The sequence below is a fragment of the Papio anubis genome, chromosome 4 (genome assembly GCF_008728515.1).
Source record: "Papio anubis isolate 15944 chromosome 4, Panubis1.0, whole genome shotgun sequence".
Classification (NCBI taxonomy): Eukaryota; Metazoa; Chordata; class Mammalia; order Primates; family Cercopithecidae; genus Papio; species Papio anubis.
In genome coordinates this window covers 54,670,117-54,690,523 of record NC_044979.1, presented here as the reverse complement: position 1 = coordinate 54,690,523, position 20,407 = coordinate 54,670,117, and the positions used below count along the sequence as shown (strand labels likewise).

The 20,407-nt window shown below is 39.5% G+C and overlaps 1 protein-coding gene across 3 annotated transcripts in view; it reads right to left on the bottom strand.

The window, feature by feature from the left end:
• Positions 1-1,308: 1,308 nt before the first annotated feature.
• ORC5 (origin recognition complex subunit 5) overlaps positions 1,309-20,407 on the bottom strand; it is an 84,058-nt gene continuing 64,959 nt past the window's right edge. For all 3 annotated transcript variants that reach the window (XR_004183182.1, XM_009203599.4, XM_003896439.3), the window contains 2 exons: positions 17,722-17,834; positions 1,309-1,860 (listed from right to left, as the gene is read on the bottom strand). Coding sequence is in view for 2 of the 3 variants with exons in the window: in XM_009203599.4 (XP_009201863.2) it covers positions 1,815-1,860; positions 17,722-17,834 (159 nt within the window). In the remaining variant the exon portion in view is untranslated. The remainder of the gene's footprint in view (positions 1,861-17,721; positions 17,835-20,407) is intronic.

The window sequence follows — 20,407 nt, the reverse complement described above, 5'->3', positions numbered from 1 at the left end:
TTGGAGATTCGTATCTTCCAATTAGAGAATTCCACTTGCAGATGACCCTTGTTAAAATGCCAGCATCCATATTTAGCTCTGTTAGTATTCATTTAAATAAATTAATCAAATTAGCTAGTGAGTCATTTAGCAAGCCATTAGAAAGTAAATTACAAAACAGGAAAGTTCTGAAGACCCAGTCAGGGGCAGGGAAAATCTGGTTACACATGTTATGCAGGGAAACCACATCTGGGGCTGGTAACAAGCTGGGGCAGTACAGGAGAGGAAATGCACTGGGCAGGAGAGAGGTGACCAGCTGTATGAGGATGCATGCATAGTCACTTATAGGAAACTTCACCTCCTTTCCATCCTTCTTCCCAGTTTCCTATTTGATAACTTCTCCCCTCCTCTGATATCCCAGAGTTCTTCCCTCAAAATACAGACTGGTTCCACCTATCCCTGACAGGCTGAACAGCAGACATGCATCTGCAAAACAAAATATGAGGGGCTGAAAGCTATCCTAGGCAGTGTTGCTCCTTCTTCAATCAGCTACCCAAATTGTTTTCTACACCTTGATGACACGGATTTCTGCATGCAGGAAACTAAGCCAGAATCCACACTACACATGGCTTTTCCCTGATCCTGGCATCTCCAAACATCTTGTGAAACACAAACTTCATTTTCTGTGGGACAAGAGACTTACAGTGAGGATGCTCTATCACTTGTGGATGTCAATCTTCGGGCAAGAAAGTCTGTCTTATTTATGTAGGGAGGCGAAAGGAATTCCATTCCTTTTCTCCCTAACTCATTCTCTCTAAATAGTAGATAACTACTTGCTTTCTTTGAACCAGATAGTTACACTAAAAGTGCCTATTGTGAGAATTTTTCTTCAAAAAAATGAAATAAAATGCCACTGAAATTTACACTAGGCTTTATAATTAAGAACTTTAAGTCTGCTCAAAGTAATTTTCAAGTATTCAAATGGTAAAAGAAAACTTCAAAAATATGGACAAGAAAATCAAAACCAAAGTTCACAAGTGATATAACAGGAAAAAAATGTATTGTGGAACTCTTGAAGGTCAGTGATTTTAAAAAAGAGAAAGAAAGAAAATAAAATCATGATACTGATTTTAAAAAAACAAAAACAAAAACAAAACAAACAAACAAAAAAACTGGGTTGGGTAGCTAATTTTAAGAAAGTGACCAGATAAACCTTATACAAGCATACCACAGTTATCAAGTAGGCTGAAAGGGGGAAAGTTGGTCTGTTTCTGATCAAAGTACCTTGCCTTTTGAGAAAAGCAAGTGAAAAGATAAGCACATACAAGCTTGGATTTTAAAAAGCTTGTATTTATTATATTTTGCAACTATGATCCTTTTAAAACAGTGGCCTTAGGAAAATCTGCTTTGGCAAGCGACTGCAGAGGCTCCTGTGGAGAGGAAGTGAAAAGAATGGGCATATAAACAAGGGCTGCTGGCACGTTCAAAGCGCAGGGGATAGTTCACAGAGCAAAATGTAGTCCTAAGTAAATGGGTTTCAGGCAATTTCAGTGTTAAGATAACATCATTAAGAGTAGAACAGATTGTGCTCAAACCCTGCTGTTTATAATTAACACGTTGCTTCCAAATACTCCAGGGTCCCTGGTAAATAGTCTTCTGCTCACATCCACCCAGACCAATCAGAATATTTTCATCAGATTCCATGCTGGGCCAGCACCTGTTTGGACAAATCCAGTAGAGCCAAAGAACTCCTCTCCTTGGCCAGCTAAGTAGTTGGATGAACACAGCTTGGCTTAGTCATTGTCACAGTGTCCATATGGCTCTGAAGCTTGTTTTCACAAGAAATCATACAAGTATTTTATTATGTCAAAGTTCACCGTCCTAAAAACAAAAACAGATAACATGTTAGCATTCTCACCCCTAGATTGCTCAGCTTTGTATGATTCTGGAAAGCACATGCAAAATAATTCATGACTAATGCTAAAAATCCTATAGTACTATTAAATGCACCCTGATAGGACTGACTTTAATTCTTTAAAATGTTATTACGAACACAATTTTTTAAAGTTTTTTGCCATGCACAAAGTTTGCCTTTCTAAAAAAAAAAGTGAAGCTAGAGCTATTCAACATTCTGTGCTTCAATTGTACTACAGAAAGTTTAGACTTCATTTGAAAGCTATTTGCTTTTTGTCTAATATCCAGAATAAAGTAATTAGAGATTCAAAAGTATTTAAATCTTCTTTGCTTCTGAACGTTGTTTATCTTCCGAGACACCTGTTTTATCATTACATAATGCATAGCTCATCTGTCCTCATTTGTAGTTTTCATTCTTTTCAGTCTTTTAACGCTGGCTGACCTGTGTGTGTATTGTAACTAAATCTGTATGATCCAAGAATACGATACAACAAACAGACGATGTGAATGTATATTTTTGTACTCTGATGGCAGGCAGAATAAAATAGCAGAGAGAGAGACATATAATTATTCTCCTTTCACCAAACTCATTCTTCACTATAAATATTCAGACTTGGAGGTTTATTATTTGAATAAATGGTCAAAATAATTGGATATAATGATCTAGCAATAAGTATAAAATTAAAGCCTTAAGTATTCAATTCTGCAAAAATAATCATCCATGTGAGAACAGCCTTTTAGAGATTCACTAATTGCATGCTCTTATTTATTAAACCATCATCAATTAATGTTTTTGTCTATCATTTTGCAATATACTTTCTAAAAAAGTTTCTAAGCAAATGACTGACATATTTTTCAAAATGTGCAATGGGGAACTATAGATACTGCTTATGAAAACACATTTAAAAATAGCTAAAAAGAGATGCTATGGCTATTGTGGCACCTAATGTTGGACTGAAGAATGTAATAGTGTCTCTCTGAAGAATACTAAGCCTTTCCAAATGGTATAAAAATACTGCCAAACAATCCTGTAGAACTAAAAATAGTTAAAAAAAATCTTATGCATAAAGATGCAAAAAGTATGGTTATTAAATCATAACGTTACTTTATATGTTTTTCTTTCATTCAACTCTAGAAACACCCAAATTTATGGGCACCAAAGGACTTTTGACACATGATTTTTTTTGTTCGTTTCTGAGGTGGAGTCTTGCTCTGTCGCCCAGGCTGGAGTGCAACAGCGAGATCTCGGCTCACTGCAACCTCCGCCTCCCTGGTTCAAGCAATTCTCCTGCCTCAGCCTCCCAAGTAGCTGGAACTACAGGCATGTGCCAACCTGCCTGGCTAATTTTTGTAGTTTTAGTAGAGATGGAGTTTCACCATGTTGGCCAGGCTGGTCTCGAACTCCTGACCTCAGGTGATCTGCCCACCTTGGCCTCCCAAGGTGCTGGGATTACAAGCATGAGCCACCGCGCCCGGCCAACACATGATTTTAAAAAAATCATGATACTGATTGAAAAGATCTTATTTAGAGGACCATAGAAAGGAAATGAATAGACTACTTTTAACCATGGACAAAAAAGGCAAGTGGTGTTTGTACATCTCTCCAGGCACATTTCTCCACAATGACTTTGAGTCTTAGGTTATAAACCTAAACTGATACAGTAAAATGGACCTAATGTTGTGTTGCTTTTTTTTTTGCCTGGACTTGGGTGAAAATGAAATTTTTGAAGCAGGTAAGATTAAAACAACTTAAATTCCAATACTAGGAGAATCCATAAATTACAATACATTATTTGATGAAATATTATACAGCCATACAAAATGATCAATATGAAGATATACCAGCAATATTAAGGGAGAAAGAGAGAAGAAAGAATTGCAAATAAGTTGTAAAGGCTGCAGAGAAATGTTTGTCTAATGGACTAGTACTAGAAGAGAGCACAAACAAATGAAAATATTGTGATGTTTGCAGGACTTCTCTATTTTTTGAGAAATCTATTTGTGTTACTATAGCATTAGCATAGTTTGTACAATAAAAGTAATAATAGAACAGATTTAACAGAATGAATGGAGTGACTTAAAAACACTAAGCAACTTAAATGTTCATAAAACTTTCACTATATTCCCTTTCTGTGCTTTGTCGGTGGTAAGTATTCATGCAAACTGAATCATATAGTAAGAGTTTTAGATTAAAAAAAATCAATCAGGAATTGAATATAAGATCATTCCTTTAAGAAACATTTACTTCCCAAGATGTGTCACTATCTCTACCATTCCTCCACCCCCAATATAAATACGTAACTTGCCAATTGATCTCACATATATTATTTTAAGACATGGCAAAATTTGTTAGAATAACCACAGGGGCAACATAAAAAAATATGCCACACATCCCAAAGATAACTTTGTGCTTTAAAGTACTTGAAGACAAACAATCCTCTTTAAAGAAAGGTATAACTTACAAGAGAATTGTGTAATTTGCATGGATGTTCCCTAGCTTTCCATGGCCACAGATGCATATTAGAGTCATGTAAGTACAATTTTAAACTTTGGATAACTTTCAATATACTATGGGAGATTCTTCCACAGAACATAAATGAATTATTTGCTAAAGTAACCAGCTGGAAAGAAATACAGTAAACACAAATAGTGTGGTGGCAATTTTCCTAGGAGTAATTCTTAAATCAGAATTTAGAATACGTTAATACAAGTTAATTATATGGCATATATTTAAGAATTTAATTTTGCCTTTATCCCTCTATTTCATTTTGTTGATTCATTAAAATATTTTCTTTTAGAATACTACTTTGTTTCCTTTTACTTTTGTTGGCAGTTTGAGTTTGAGTTTTTTTTTAAATTTTTTTTCTGACAACTTGCAACCATAAAACTTTAAGTTGTAACCTCAATTTATCTTATAGTGCCTTCCCACTGACTGTGGAAGAAAAACAATTGAAAATGTGTAACTACCATTCACATTAAGAACAATCCAAGAACAATATTTAGTAAGCTTCTCAGTCATCTGTTATCTGCCTTCTCTCATACTCTATCTCCAAATTCTATGTTCCCTTTCTAGAATCAGTTTCCTCCAGCTTCTCTGTCTAAACCTTTCCGCTGTAGTCTCTATATCCTCTCTCTCTTCAAGGAATGGTTAATTTTCCCCTTCCAGGCTTAACTGAAAGTGGGCTCCCTGCAAAGGACATAGTCTTTTCTTCAGCTCCTTCCAATGAATGTTTAATGCTCTACTGTACCCCCAGACAGTTCTGTCAGGTGGGGCTGGTGTCCTGTGCAAAAAGCTCTGCTACTCTGAGATTAAGACCATTCTGCTCACCATCCCCATCCTCTTTGTCGCTATCCCTTAGCCACTGAGTAATTTAGCATACAGTTCAGTCTTCCTTTCCAACCCAAGTCCTGCGTCAGCCTAGTGACTTCACTATATATTTCTTACCTCCAATAACCTTTTCTACTCTCATAATCACACTCAGAAATGCTCTACTTCTAAAGAAATAAATTCAGACATTCTACCTTATGATCCCCAATTTCTTCCTTTTTTGCTATCTGGAACATGTTGGGACAATCAGTTCACACATGCCTTCATTTTTTCCTGAGCTACAAACATTAACTGAGTATCTATGTGCTAGGCACTGAACTATTAGCCCCCGACTGGCTTTACTTCCTTCCTGGCCTTCCTAACTTAGACTCCATGATTCATCAGATCACGTGGTTACTTGCTGGAATCCACTGAACTTACCTGGCAAAACCCCAATACGATGTGATTTCAATTATAATTATTAGCTGTCCCAGTCTCTAGCATATGGATTGGTGTTGGAGAACACCACAAGTCTCACAGATTGGTGCCATTGTAAATTCAAGGTCAAGAACCTCAACACTCCCAACAAACTGCTTTCCTTTCAACAGTTTCTTCCATTCCCCATGGCAGCTATTTCAAATGTTTCAGATTTCTCTAAACTGCTACTACTTCTGCCCTTAGTCTCAATTTTGTCTCCTCCTTCTCAGAGAATATAGAAGTCATCAGATCAGAACTCCCTCAACTTTTTGCACCAAACCTCCAAATTCAGCTCCATCAGAATCCATCTTTTTCTCTTGTTATAATGCAAGATCCGCTCTCTCATCCACGGTTCTTGCAACTTAAATTCTAAATCCCATGCTTATATAACATTTCAGTAATTGCGTGCTTTAAATTAATCTTTCTTGCTTTTGTATCATTAACTCTCCTTCTCTATCTGTTCTTTCCTGTCAGCATTTAAATATGCTCAAATCTTTAAAAAATAAATAATAACCCTCTCTCAACCATACAACCCCTTTAGCAGTTATAATCCTCTCTCTCGGCCAGACACAGTGGCTGATGCCTGTAAACCTAGCACTTTGGGAGGCTGAAGCCGGTGGATCACCTGAGGTCAGGGGTGTGAGCCAAGCCTGGCCAACATGGCAAAACCCCATCTCTACTAAAAATACAAAAATTTTCCAGGCGTTGTGGCACGCAACTGTAATCCCAGCTACTCAGGAGGCTGAGGCAGGAGAATCACTTGAACCTTGGAGGCAGAGGTTGCAGTGAGCGGAGATCATGCCACTGCACTCCAGCCTGGGTGACAGAGTGAGATTCTGTCTCAAAAAAAAAAAAAAAAAAAAAAAAAAGAAAAAAAAAAAATCCTCTCTCTCCTTTATAGTAAATAAATAAATAAATAAATAAATAAATAAATAAATCAATCATAGAATATAGGCTAATAAAAATAGGATATAGCTATGTTATATTTGTTGCTGTATCTCCCCAAAGCCTACCACAGTGTTTTGTTTATAATGGGCAACACAACAAATGTTAAATGAATGAAAAACATTCTCTCTTTGCTACATCTACTTTCTCATAAGTACTACAATATGACTTCTACTTCATCATACTACTGAAAGTGTTCTGGATAAAGCTATAAATGACTGCTTTATCAGTAAATCAGAGAATTCTGCTTGATTTCTTGGTGACAATTGACTTTTGACCATTACTCCCTTCCCTTATAGTTTCCTAGTTTTCCTTTATATACAACTTTATATGAACTGTTATATGCACTTAAGCTCACATCATGAGTTATTTTCTCATGTTACTATCCTTCAAAAGTGTGATGTTCAGTAACTGTATAAAAATACATGATGCTCCATTTCGCTGGCGGAGCAAGATGGCCAAATAGGAACAGCTCCAGTCTCCAGCTCCCAGCGCCAGCGACACAGAAGACAGGTGATTTCTGCATTATCAACTGAGATACTGGGTTCATCTCACTGGGGAGTGCCTGACAATCGGTGCTGGTCAGCTGTTGCAGCCCGACCAGCTAGAGCTGAAGCAGGGCGAGGCATCGCCTCACCTGGGAAGCGCAAGGGGGAAGGGAATCCCTTTTCCTAGCCAGGGGAACTGAGACACACAACACCTGGAAAATCGGGTAACTCCCACCCCAATACTGCGCTTTAAGCAAACGGGCACACCAGGAAATTATATCCCACACCTGGCCGGGAGGGTCCCATGCCCACAGAGCCTTCCTCACTGCTAGCACAGCAGTCTGCCATCTAACCGCAAGGCAGCAGCGAGGCTGGGGGAGGGGCGCCCGCCATTGCTGAGGCTTAAGTAGGTAAACAAAGCCCTAGGAAGATCGAACTGGGTGGAGCTCACAGCAGTTCAAGGAGGCCTGCCAAGTCTCTGTGGACTCCACCTCTGGGGACGGCATAGCTCAACAACAACAACAACAACAACAACAAAAAGCAGCAGAAACCTCTGCAGACACAAGCGACTCTGTCTGACAGCTTTGAAGAGAGCGGTGGATCTCCCAACACGGAGGTTGAGATCTCTGAGAACAGACAGACTGCCTGCTCAGGTGGGTCCCTGACCCCTGCGTAGCCTAACTGGGAGACATCCTCCACTAGGGGCAGACCAACACCCCACACCTCACACGGTGGAGTACACCCCTGAGAGGAAGCTTCTAAAGCAAGAATCAGACAGGCACACTCGCTGTTCAGAACTATTCTATCCTCTGCAGCCTCTGCTGCTGACACCCAGGCAAACAGGGTCTGGAGTGGACCTCAAGCAATCTCCAACAGACCTACAGCTGAGGGTTCTGACTGTTAGAAGGAAAACTAACAAACAGGAAGGACACCCACACCAAAACCCCATCAGTACGTCACCATCATCAAAGACCAGAGGCAGATAAAACCACAAAGATGGGGAAAAAGCAGGGCAGAAAAGCTGGAAATTCAAAAAATAAGAGCGCATCACCCCCTCCAAAGGAACCCAGCTCATCGCCAGCAACGGATCAAAGCTGGACGGAGAATGACTTTGACGAGATGAGAGAAGAAGGCTTTAGTCCATCAAACTTCTCAGAGCTAAAGGAGGAATTACTTACCCAGCACAAAGAAACTAAAAATCTTGAAAAAAGAGTGAAAGAATTGATAACCAGAATAATTAATGCAGAGAAGGCCATAAACGAACGGGCAGAGATGAAAACCATGACACGAGAAATACATGACAAATGCACAAGCTTCAGTAACCGACTCGATCAACTGGAAGAAAGAGTATCAGCGACTGAGGATCAAATGAATGAAATCAAGCGAGAAGAGAAATCTAAAGAAAAAAGAAGAAAAAGAAATGAACAAAGCCTGCAAGAAGTATGAGATTATGTGAAAAGACCAAATCTACGTCTGATTGGGGTGCCTGAAAGTGAGGGAGAAAATGGAACCAAGTTGGAAAACACTCTTCAGGATATCATCCAGGAGAACTTCCCCAACCTAGTAGGGCAGGCCAACATTCAAATCCAGGAAATACAGAGAACGCCACAAAGATACTCCTCGAGAAGAGCAACTCCAAGACACATAATTGCCAGATTCACCAAAGTTGAAATGAAGGAAAAAATCTTAAGGGCAGCCAGAGAGAAAGGTCGGGTTACCCCCAAAGGGAAGCCCATCAGACTAACAGCAGATCTCTCGGCAGAAACTCTACAAGCCAGAAGAGAGTGCGGGCCAATATTCAGCATTCTTAAAGAAAAGAATTTTAAACCCAGAATTTCATATCCAGCCAAACTAAGTTTCATAAGTGAAGGAGAAATAAAATCCTTTAGAGACAAGCAAATGCTTAGAGATTTTGTCACCACCAGGCCTGCCTTACAAGAGGCCCTGAAGGAAGCACTAAACATAGAAAGGAACAACCGGTACCAGCCATTGCAAAAACATGCCAAAATGTAAAGACCATCGAGGCTAGGAAGAAACTGCATCAACTAATGAGCAAAATAAGCAGTTAATATCATAATGGCAGGATCAAGTTCACACATAACAATATTAACCTTAAATGTAAATGGACTAAATGCTCCAATTAAAAGACACAGACTGGCAAACTGGATAAAGAGTCAAGACCCATCAGTCTGCTGTATTCAGGAGACCCATCTCACATGCAGAGACACACATAGGCTCAAAATAAAGGGATGGAGGAAGATCCACCAAGCAAATGGAGAACAAAAAAAAAAGCAGGGGTTGCAATCCTAGTCTCTGATAAAACAGACTTTAAACCATCAAAGATCAAAAGAGACAAAGAAGGCCATTACATAATGGTAAAGGGATCAATTCAACAGGAAGAGCTAACTATCCTAAATATATATGCACCCAATACAGGAGCACCCAGATTCATAAAGCAAGTCCTTGGAGACTTACAAAGAGACTTAGACTCCCATACAATAATAATGGGAGACTTCAACACCCCACTGTCAACATTAAACAGATCTACGAGACAGAAAGTTAACAAGGATATCCAGGAATTGAACTCATCTCTGCAGCAAGCAGACCTAATAGACATCTACAGAACTCTCCACCCCAAATCAACAGAATATACATTCTTCTCAGCACCACATCGCACTTATTCCAAAATTGACCACATAATTGGAAGTAAAGCACTCCTCAGCAAATGTACAAGAACAGAAATTATAACAAACTGTCTCTCAGACCACAGTGCAATCAAACTAGAACTCAGGACTAAGAAACTCAATCAAATCCGCTCAACTACATGGAAACTGAATAACCTGCTCCTGAATGACTACTGGGTACACAACGAAATGAAGGCAGAAATAAAGATGTTCTTTGAAACCAATGAGAACAAAGATACAACATACCAGAATCTCTGGGACACATTTAAAGCAGTGTGTAGAGGGAAATTTATAGCACTAAATGCCCACAAGAGAAAGCTGGAAAGATCTAAAATAGACACTCTAACATCACAATTAAAAGAACTAGAGAAGCAAGAGCAAACACAGTCAAAAGCTAGCAGAAGGCAAGAAATAACTAAGATCAGAGCAGAACTGAAGGAGACAGAGACACAAAAAACCCTCCAAAAAATCAATGAATCCAGGAGTTGGTTTTTTGAAAAGATCAACAAAATTGATAGACCGCTAGCAAGACTAATAAAGAAGAAAAGAGAGAAGAATCAAATAGATGCAATAAAAAATGATAAAGGGGATATCACAACCGACCCCACAGAAATACAAAGTACCATCAGAGAATACTATAAACACCTCTATGCAAATAAACTAGAAAATCTAGAAGAAATGGATAATTTCCTGGACACTTACACTCTCCCAAGATTAAACCAAGAAGAAGTTGAATCCCTGAATAGACCAATAGCAGGCTCTGAAATTGAGGCAATAATTAATAGCCTACCAACCAAAAAAAGTCCAGGACCAGATGGATTCACAGCTGAATTCTACCAGAGGTACAAGGAGGAGCTAGTACCATTCCTTCTGAAACTATTCCAATCAATAGAAAAAGAGGGAATCCTCCCTAACTCATTTTATGAGGCCAATATCATCCTGATACCAAAGCCTGGCAGAGACACAACAAAAAAAGAGAATTTTAGACCAATATCTCTGATGAACATTGATGCAAAAATCCTCAATAAAATACTGGCAAACCGGATCCAGCAGCACATCAAAAAGCTTATCCACCATGATCAAGTAGGCTTCATCCCTGGGATGCAAGGCTGGTTCAACATACACAAATCAATAAACGTAATCCAGCATATAAACAGAACCAAAGACAAAAACCACATGATCATCTCAATAGATGCAGAAAAGGCTTTTGACAAAATTCAACAGCCCTTCATGCTAAAAACTCTCAATAAATTCAGTATTGATGGAACATACCTCAAAATAATAAGAGCTATTTATGACAAACCCACAGCCAATATCATACTGAATGGGCAAAAACTGGAAAAATTCCCTTTGAAAACTGGCACAAGACAGGGATGCCCTCTCTCACCACTACCATTCAACACAGTGTTGGAAGTTCTGGCTAGGGCAATCAGGCAAGAGAAAGAAATCAAGGGTATTCAGTTAGAAAAAGAAGAAGTCAAATTGTCCCTGTTTGCAGATGACATGATTGTTTATTTAGAAAACCCCATTGTCTCAGCCCAAAATCTCCTTAAGCTGATAAGAAACTTCAGCAAAGTCTCAGGATACAAAATTAATGTGCAAAAATCACAAGCATTCTTATACACCAGTAACAGACAAACAGAGAGCCAAATCAGGAATGAACTTCCATTCACAATTGCTTCAAAGAGAATGAAATACCTAGGAATCCAACTTACAAGGGATGTAAAGGACCTCTTCAAGGAGAACTACAAACCACTGCTCAGTGAAATAAAAGAGGACATAAACAAATGGAAGAACATACCATGGTCATGGATAGGAAGAATCAATATTGTGAAAATGGCCATACTGCCCAAGGTAATTTATAGATTCAATGCCATCCCCATCAAGCTACCAATGAGTTTCTTCACAGAATTGGAAAAAACTGCTTTAAAGTTCATATGGAACCAAAAAAGAGCCCGCATCTCCAAGACAATCCTAAGTCAAAAGAACAAAGCTGGAGGCATCACGCTACCTGACTTCAAACTATACTACAAGGCTACAGTAACCAAAACAGCATGGTACTGGTACCAAAACAGAGATATAGACCAATGGAACAGAACAGAGTCCTCAGAAATAATACCACACATCTACAGCCATCTGATCTTTGACAAACCTGAGAGAAACAAGAAATGGGGAAAGGATTCCCTATTTAATAAATGGTGCTGGGAAAATTGGCTAGCCATAAGTAGAAAGCTGAAACTGGATCCTTTCCTTACTCCTTATACGAAAATTAATTCAAGATGGATTAGAGACTTCAATGTTAGACCTAATACCATAAAAACCCTAGAAGAAAACCTAGGTAATACCATTCAGGACATAGGCATGGGCAAGGACTTTGTGTCTAAAACACCAAAAGCAACGGCAACAAAAGCCAAAATTGACAAATGGGATCTCATTAAACTAAAGAGCTTCTGCACAGCAAAAGAAACTACCATCAGAGTGAACAGGCAACCTACAGAATGGGAGAAAATTTTTGCAATCTACTCATCTGACAAAGGGCTAATATCCAGAACCTACAAAGAACTCAAACAAATTTACAAGAAAAAAACAAACAACCCCATCAAAAACTGGGCACAGGATATGAACAGACATTTCTCAAAAGAGGACATTCATACAGCCAACAGACACATGAAAAAATGTTCATCACCACTGGCCATCAGAGAAATGCAAATCAAAACCACAATGAGATACCATCTCACACCAGTTAGAATGGCAATCATTAAAAAGTCAGGAAACAACAGGTGCTGGAGAGGATGTGGAGAAATAGGAACACTTTTACACTGTTGGTGGGATTGTAAACTAGTTCAACCATTATGGAAAACAGTATGGCGATTCCTCAAGGATCTAGAACTAGAAGTACCATATGACCCAGCCATCCCATTACTGGGTATATACCCAAAGGATTATAAATCATGCTGCTATAAAGACACATGCACACGTATGTTTATTGCAGCACTATTCAAAATAGCAAAGACTTGGAATCAACCCAAATGTCCATCAGTGACAGACTGGATTAAGAAAATGTGGCACATATACACCATGGAATACTATGCAGCCATAAAAAAGGATGAGTTTGTGTCCTTTGTAGGGACATGGATGCAGCTGGAAACCATCATTCTCAGCAAACTGTCGCAAGAACAGAAAACCAAACACCGCATGTTCTCACTCATAGGTGGGAACTGAACAATGAGATCACCTGGACTCGGGAAGGGGAACATCACACACTGGGGCCTATCACAGGGAGGGGGGAGGGGGGAGGGATTGCATTGGGAGTTATACCTGATGTAAATGACGAGTTGATGGGTGCTGACGAGTTGATGGGTACAGCACACCAACATGGCACAAGTATACATATGTAACAAACCTGAACGTTATGCACATGTACCCTAGAACTTAAAGTATAATAATAATAATAATAAAAAAGATGCTATTGATTGACTGCCATTTTAGACATTTAGGTTATATCCTGTGATCCTTATTATCTCATTTATTCTCTGCCACAGGTGTTTGGAATGAGGCCAACCTTCCTTTTTTTTTGGTAACTATCCTTGGGACTTCCTCTCCCATCAAGCCTTGATTTGGAATGAGACTGTCTCTGAGCTTCCTTCTTGCTGTCCCCCAAAACAAATTCATATGGTTCCCCTTCATCTGAATTTTTACTGCTAATCACTGTAGGAAAACATGCAATATTTATTTAGCACATACTAAGTTTAAAGCACTATGCTAGGTTTGAGGATAAGGCAGTGACAGACATAAACACAGTCTGCTTTGAGCTTATGAGCTTATATTCTAGAAAGAAAGACGAACTATAATTATTCAATTATTTAAGTAAAACTTGTTAAGTATAATGAAGAACAAAATGGGAACTTCCAAATTTTGTGTGTGTGTGGGGGTATGTGGTCGGGGTGATGATGGTGGCTGTGGTATTTGTGAGAAGGCGTCTTTAAGGAGCAGACATTTAAACTGAAATCTAAAGGTTATGTAGCAGTTAGCTAGGTGAAGGAGAGGAGAAGCTGGAAAATGCTGTATATACAAGGATGGGAAGCAGAATGGTGAATATAAAAAATGGAAAAAAGCCACAGTGGTTAAAGTGCAGATACCGAGGAAAGAAGGTGTATGTGCTAGATGGGGCTAGGCACAGGTAGGAGCCAGATCATTTGGGCCTTGTAAGTTATTGAAAAGATTCTGTTATTTATCTCAAGAGCTATGGGAAACTACTGAATTTTTTTAAGGAGCAGGGTGACATTAAATTTTTATAAAATCATTCTGGCTACAGCATGGATAATAAATTATAAGAGGATAAGAGTAGACAGAAGATCAATTAGACTGCTAGAGAAGAGATGATGGTGGCTTGATCTAGAGTGATAAAAGTATCATGATAACAAGTGAATGAAATTGAGACAAATAAGAGGGGCTTTGTAAGCTCAATAGGCCAAATGGTTGAATATTACGAGTGGGGGAGAGAGAGATGTCAAGAAAGACTCTCAAATTTCAGGCCTGGGCAACAGAGCAGACGGCAGTGCTTATCACCGAAATAAGAAACACTGGAGGAAAGCCAGATATTTCACTTTTTGTTGGCGGGTTGAAGCAGAGGTTAGAATTCCTAAGTTCAGTTTTGGAAATGTATTAATATAGCTGGGAAACAACAATAAAGGTCAAGAATATTGTACACTTGATCTTAGCCAAAAGGCCGAGAAGCGATGGGTCAAGAATATTATTAAAAATAGATCTAGTCTTTAAAAATAGGGACATTATTAATACACAGATGATTGTCGAAGTCACAGGTGTGGCTCAAGTTGCCTAGGGAAAAAAATGTAATATGAGAAAAGAGCCTAGGGCCAAGCCTCAAGGAACAGCTATATTTAAAGGTCAGGTGGTAAAGATAACCTTTGTTAGTAAGAACAACCAAAGAATAAAGAGGAACACCAGAATACTGTGGAATCATGTCTAAGAGAAGAGAGTTTTAAGAAAGACACAGTAGCCAACAGTGTTAGGTGCCACTGAGAGGACAAACAGCCGAGACTAACAGAGGTTCTGGGATAGTGGAGGAGATGGAATTCAGAGCATAGGTAAAAGAATCCACCTTAGGAAGAAGAAACCCATCCTGCTGAAAAAGGAAAGTAAGAGAAGATGGACACCAACACAGGTAGCTCAATTCTCAATTGAGGGTTTCAACTTTGTTCTGTGAAACAGAGTGAAGACTGAACAGAATGAACGCAGACATTAGAATTTGTGGTTTAAACAGAGTCAAGAATTTAGGTGGAGGCTGGGCGCGGTGGCTCATGCCTGTAATCCCAGCACTTTGGGAAGCTGATACAGGCAGATCAACTTGAGGTCAGGAGTTCAAGACCAGCCTGGCCAACATGGTGAAACTCTGTCTCTGCTAAAAATTAGCCAGGAATGGTGGTGTGTGCCTGTGATCCCAGCCACATGGGAGGCTGAAGCAGGAGAACTGCTTGAACCTGGGAGGCAGAGGTTGCAGTGAGCCAAGATCGCACCACTGTACTCCAGCCTGGGCAACACAGCCAGACACTCCATCTAAAAAAAAAAGAAAAGAAAAAAAAAATTCAGGTAGAAAAGAAGTCTGGATACCAGGTGCCCTATTATTTCAACACATGAAGTGGAATGGCTGGGGAGACAAAAATCAGTCTTAAGGAGAATAGGGAAATAGAGCCAGGTTGCATGGGTCTCAAGGAAGTCCACATTTTTATAAGAAGTTGGGGGCAGTAACAGTCTGGAAGTGGCAACAGGAAGGATGGCACTGAAATGACCTCCAACCCTGAGGGATTAGGGTTTGAGAAAATACATAGCTACAACTAGAGATAAGTCCAGGGGAAGCAGCATCCCAAAGAAGGAATCAGGTTTTAGCTAAGGCAATGAGGAAGACTATTAGAAGAATGGGGCACATGGGAGGGAGGGAAAGAATGAAAGGTAAAGTTAGCAAAAACGAAGTACAAAACACGGGGATGAGAGAATGGAAGAGGGCAGCTGTGGGGAGGAGTGGGTGCTCATTCTACGGATATTGCCCATGGGAAGTAGAGAACAGTAAAGAAAACAAAAGAAAGTTACAGAGTCCCCAAGTTCTATGCCAAGATTCCAGGTCTAAAGTTCTTGCTTGCAAGGTGGTAAATGAAAGTGCATGTCTCTGGAAGTGTTGAGCATCCATCACTGTGATGCTCTGCACTAAAGGAATGTCAAATTAAGTCTGATTCAATGGAGATTCACTATATTAGGAACCCACAAACTTCTGTTTTGCATATGATTATGTTGGGGCACAACCTAACATTCAGAGTAATAATAAAATCCCTGAAATAAACAGGCTTCCCTCCAAATTTATGCCTTGGATAGAGGCTCTTAGATACAGAAGTTCCAATATAATTGCTTTTTAAAAGGAAGTAATTGCTTTGTGATCATACTTAACACACTAAAAAATAAGTTTCTGCTCAATTTTCTGTGTAAAAGTTTGCCTGGTTTTATTAAAATGAAACATTAAAACCCTTGACTTCATGTTTTAGAGCCTATATGCCACAAAAATGTGGTAAATACCTGCATCATATTATCACAGAACTCAAAAACATTTTTTTGTAGACAGGGGTCTCACTACGTTGTGGCTCATCTTGAACTTCTGGCCTCAAGCAATCCTCCGACCTCAGCCTCCCAAACTGTTGGGAATACAGGTGTGAGCCACTGCATCTGGCCATTCATTCACTAATTTATTATTTATTTTTCAGAGCACTTTTAATTCAGAAGAGGCTTCAGGGAGAAGCTGCCAACCTATAGACTTCAGAATCTCAAGAAGCTGTAAAATTAATCAACAGAGGAGATCTGCAAATCTATACTGATATCAAGCACTGTTTTAGGCTGGAAAAAATAATGTCTCATGCCTATATACTGTTAATTTTGAAATATATGTAAATACTTTTATGACTAATTTTTAAAGGATGCTAAAATGGAATCTTCATATTCAAAAAGATTAGGAACACACTGTCTATGGAATGCCCTGTTCAACCTGCCAGTCTACACACTCATCACCTCTTCCATTACAGTCCTGACAGATTGTTATCCAGCTGCAACCGTATGATGAAGTCACTTATTCATATAAATGGTTTGAACATTTTCCATAACACTAAGTACACTTCTTTGTAAGGAAACTTGTATTTTTAGACAGCTTTCATTTTGACAAATATACTTTCTTCCCCAGAGCTTCTAACACTCTAGAATTACTCAGAATTAGTTTCATCCATTTTGCACATGACAGACCCCTGAAATACTTAAGACAGTTCACATGTCCTTCCTAAGGCTTTTCTCTCACACTCTGTCCTTCAGTCAGGGACGTGACACAATTCCTCATTCTACCACTCTCCTTGTGCCCCTTCAGCATGTATCCATTTGTCTCTCTGAAAACTCTAAACACAGCACAGCACACCAGATTTGATCTGCCTGTGACAACACACAATAGAATGATTATATCCCCTGACCTAGACACTATATTTCTATCAGTGTTACCTAAGTCAGGATTTTTAAAGCCTTGTAGTCAGCTAAAAAATTTAGGACTTAAGTCAGCTTTCTCCCATCTTATTTCAATACAATAGAGTTTTCTGTAGCCAACTGTCCATTAAATCTTACCTTGCTACTATGGGATCATTTATTCCAGCCTATTAAGGTCTTTCACAATCTTGATTTTTGTCCTCTAACATATTAGCTATTTCTCCCAATTATATGTCATTTGTAAATTTGAGAAAGTTCATTCTATAGTAGCGGTTATTCATTCTTGGCACTTAAATACATGATTTTTTTCATGTTTAAATGTCATGACTAATGACATTACATTAGGAAAACACTAATTTTTATATTTAGTATCTCATTTACATAATTCAAGACATTTTACCTTGCAATAGCTCTGATGAAGTCTAGAGACACTGTGCATTTATATTTTGGTCCATCAAGCTGATCGTCATGGCCAACCAGGGTTAACAGCTGAAGGGTCACTAGAGAGGTAATCTAAAAGAGAACATTTTTATAAGACACTGTTTTAATAAGATTATGTAATACTTTTGTTTCTGAAACATCTTATAGTCTGATAAAGATACATAACTGAATCACAAAAAACGTCTGCAAAGAAAATGACTACTTTGCAATCTGTAAACACAAATTTGTACATGTTTACTAGTCTGACAACTAGGACTAGTTGTCAGAGTCCTCGTTTTTTTTTTTTTTTTTCTTTTTTAGAGATATGGTCTCGCTCTGTTACCCAGGCTACAGTGCCATGGCTTGATCACAGTTCATTGGAGTTTCAAATTCCTGGGCTCAAGTGGTGCTCTCAACTCAGCCTTCCCAAGTGGCTGGGACTACAGGCACATGCCCACCACACCTAATTTTTTTATTGTTTTGTAGAGACAGGGTCTCACTGTGTTGTCCTGGCTGGTCTTGAACTCCTGGCTTTGTGATTCTCCTGCCTTGGCCTCCCAAAGGGTCGGTGATACAGGAGGGGAAGGCAGGGAAGTGCTGGGTAGAGAAGGGCGTGGTCCCTGGCTAGTGCTCCACCCCCAAGTTTGTGCCCACAGACCTAGGTAAGGACTGGCATTTCAGTTTTCATGCCTAAATGTTACATTTTCCAAGACCACCCTGGCAGCCACGCCCCCATCCTGTGCCTATAAAAACCCCCAGACCCTAGCAGGTAGAGATACAAGCGGCTGGACATTAAGAGGAATACACTGGCGGAAGAACACACAAGCGGCTGGACAGCGAGAGGAACATACCGGCAGACACCTGCAGATGCCAGCAGGCCATCTATGGTGGGACGACACAGAGTTTGGCCAAGAACGGCTAGACTTCAGGGGAAAACCACCTTCCCACTCTATCCCCCTTCGGGCTCCCCATCCATCTGCTGAGAGCTACTTCCACTATTCAATAAAACCTCGCACTCATTCTCCAAGCCCACATTTGATCTGATTTTTCGGTACACCAAGGCAAGAACTCAGGATACAGAAAGCCCTCTCTCCTTCCGATACGGCAGAGGGTCTAATTGAGCTAACACAAGCCACCTACAGATGGCAAAACTAAAAGAGCACACTGTAACACACACCCACTGGGGCTTCAGGAGCTGTAAGCATTCATCCCTAGATGCTGCTGTGGGGTGGGAGCTCCACAACTTGTCCGTGAGCATGCTCCCATTAGAGGTTTGAGCCCCAGGACACTGAAGAGGCGAGCCACTACCCCTGCGAGGGGGACGAGGGAACTTTTCCTGCTTCACTGGGATTACTGGTGTGAGTCACTGCACTCAGCCCAACCAAGAGTCCTAGTTTAACAACTGATTCAAACAATCAGTCCTTAAGAATTCTACTAGAGACAGCTTTGTTTCATTAGTGACTCAGACACATGACTGCCAAACCTTTAAAAGCTGCAAATAAAGCACATTCCTTCTCTAAACATTTTACAGAATTTCTATCTAAATAACTCAGAATACAAAATCTATACTCCTTTGGGAATAAAACAATTATAATATGGATTTAGGCCCTTTTAAGAGTTGGGTAGCTGGTTAGATAAAAGATAAGAAATACATCCTTCAGAACTGGGCTTAGTCTTGGTTTAAAACTTTCTTTTTTTTTTTTTTTCCTGAGGCAGGGTCTCACTCCATTATCCATTCTGGATTGCAGTGGCACAATCATGGCTCACTGCAGCCTCAACCTCTCCAGACTCAAGTGATCCTCCCACAGCAGGCTCCTGAGTAGCTGGTACTATAGGCACATGCGACCACACCCAGCTAATTTTTTGTACTTGTTGTAGACATGGGGTTTTGCCATGTTGCCCAGGCTGCTCTTGAGCTCCTGGGCTCAAGTGATGCACCTACCTGGGCTCAAGTGATGCACCTACCTAGCCTCCAAAGTGTTGAGATTACAGACGTGAGCCACCGCACCCAACCATTGCTTTAAAACTTACTGCTGATCATGTACTCAGGAAAACACCAGAAGGATTATTAGTAAAAGCAAAAGTGTATTTTGATAGGTCAAAATTAAAGTACAAAATCACTTAACATTCATAAGGCCAACTAAAATATTAAGTTCTTTGAAATCTAAGAAAGGAAGCTGATCTAAGAACTGAAATTCTTTGAGTGCCCATTGTCTTCTCCTAATTTCTTATTTTTATCTCCCATAGGCCAGCAGGAAAAAGAGCCAGCAATGGCAGTAAGATAACATTTGGAGACTTAGTTACCTGTAACTATTCAGTGGCAATATGAATAAGAGTTTTAGGTTACGTGATGTGTAATACCTAATCATATGTCTTAGGAATTAAAATGTTCACTTAATTTGGGACTAATACTTTACAGATGCTAAGTAAACATCCTATGAATAATAAAAACACTAATAGCAGTAGTAATTTGCTTGGTACTAAGTACTCTATACACACTATCTCATGTTATTCCTCATTACCCTCATGTCCACAAGGTGGACATTATTATACTTTTTTTTTTTTTTTAAATAGATGAGCTTTAGAGATCTTAAGTAACTTTCCCCCTATTCCAGATCTACTGGCTTAGCAAGAATTCAAGAATCCATGATCATCTTACTACACTA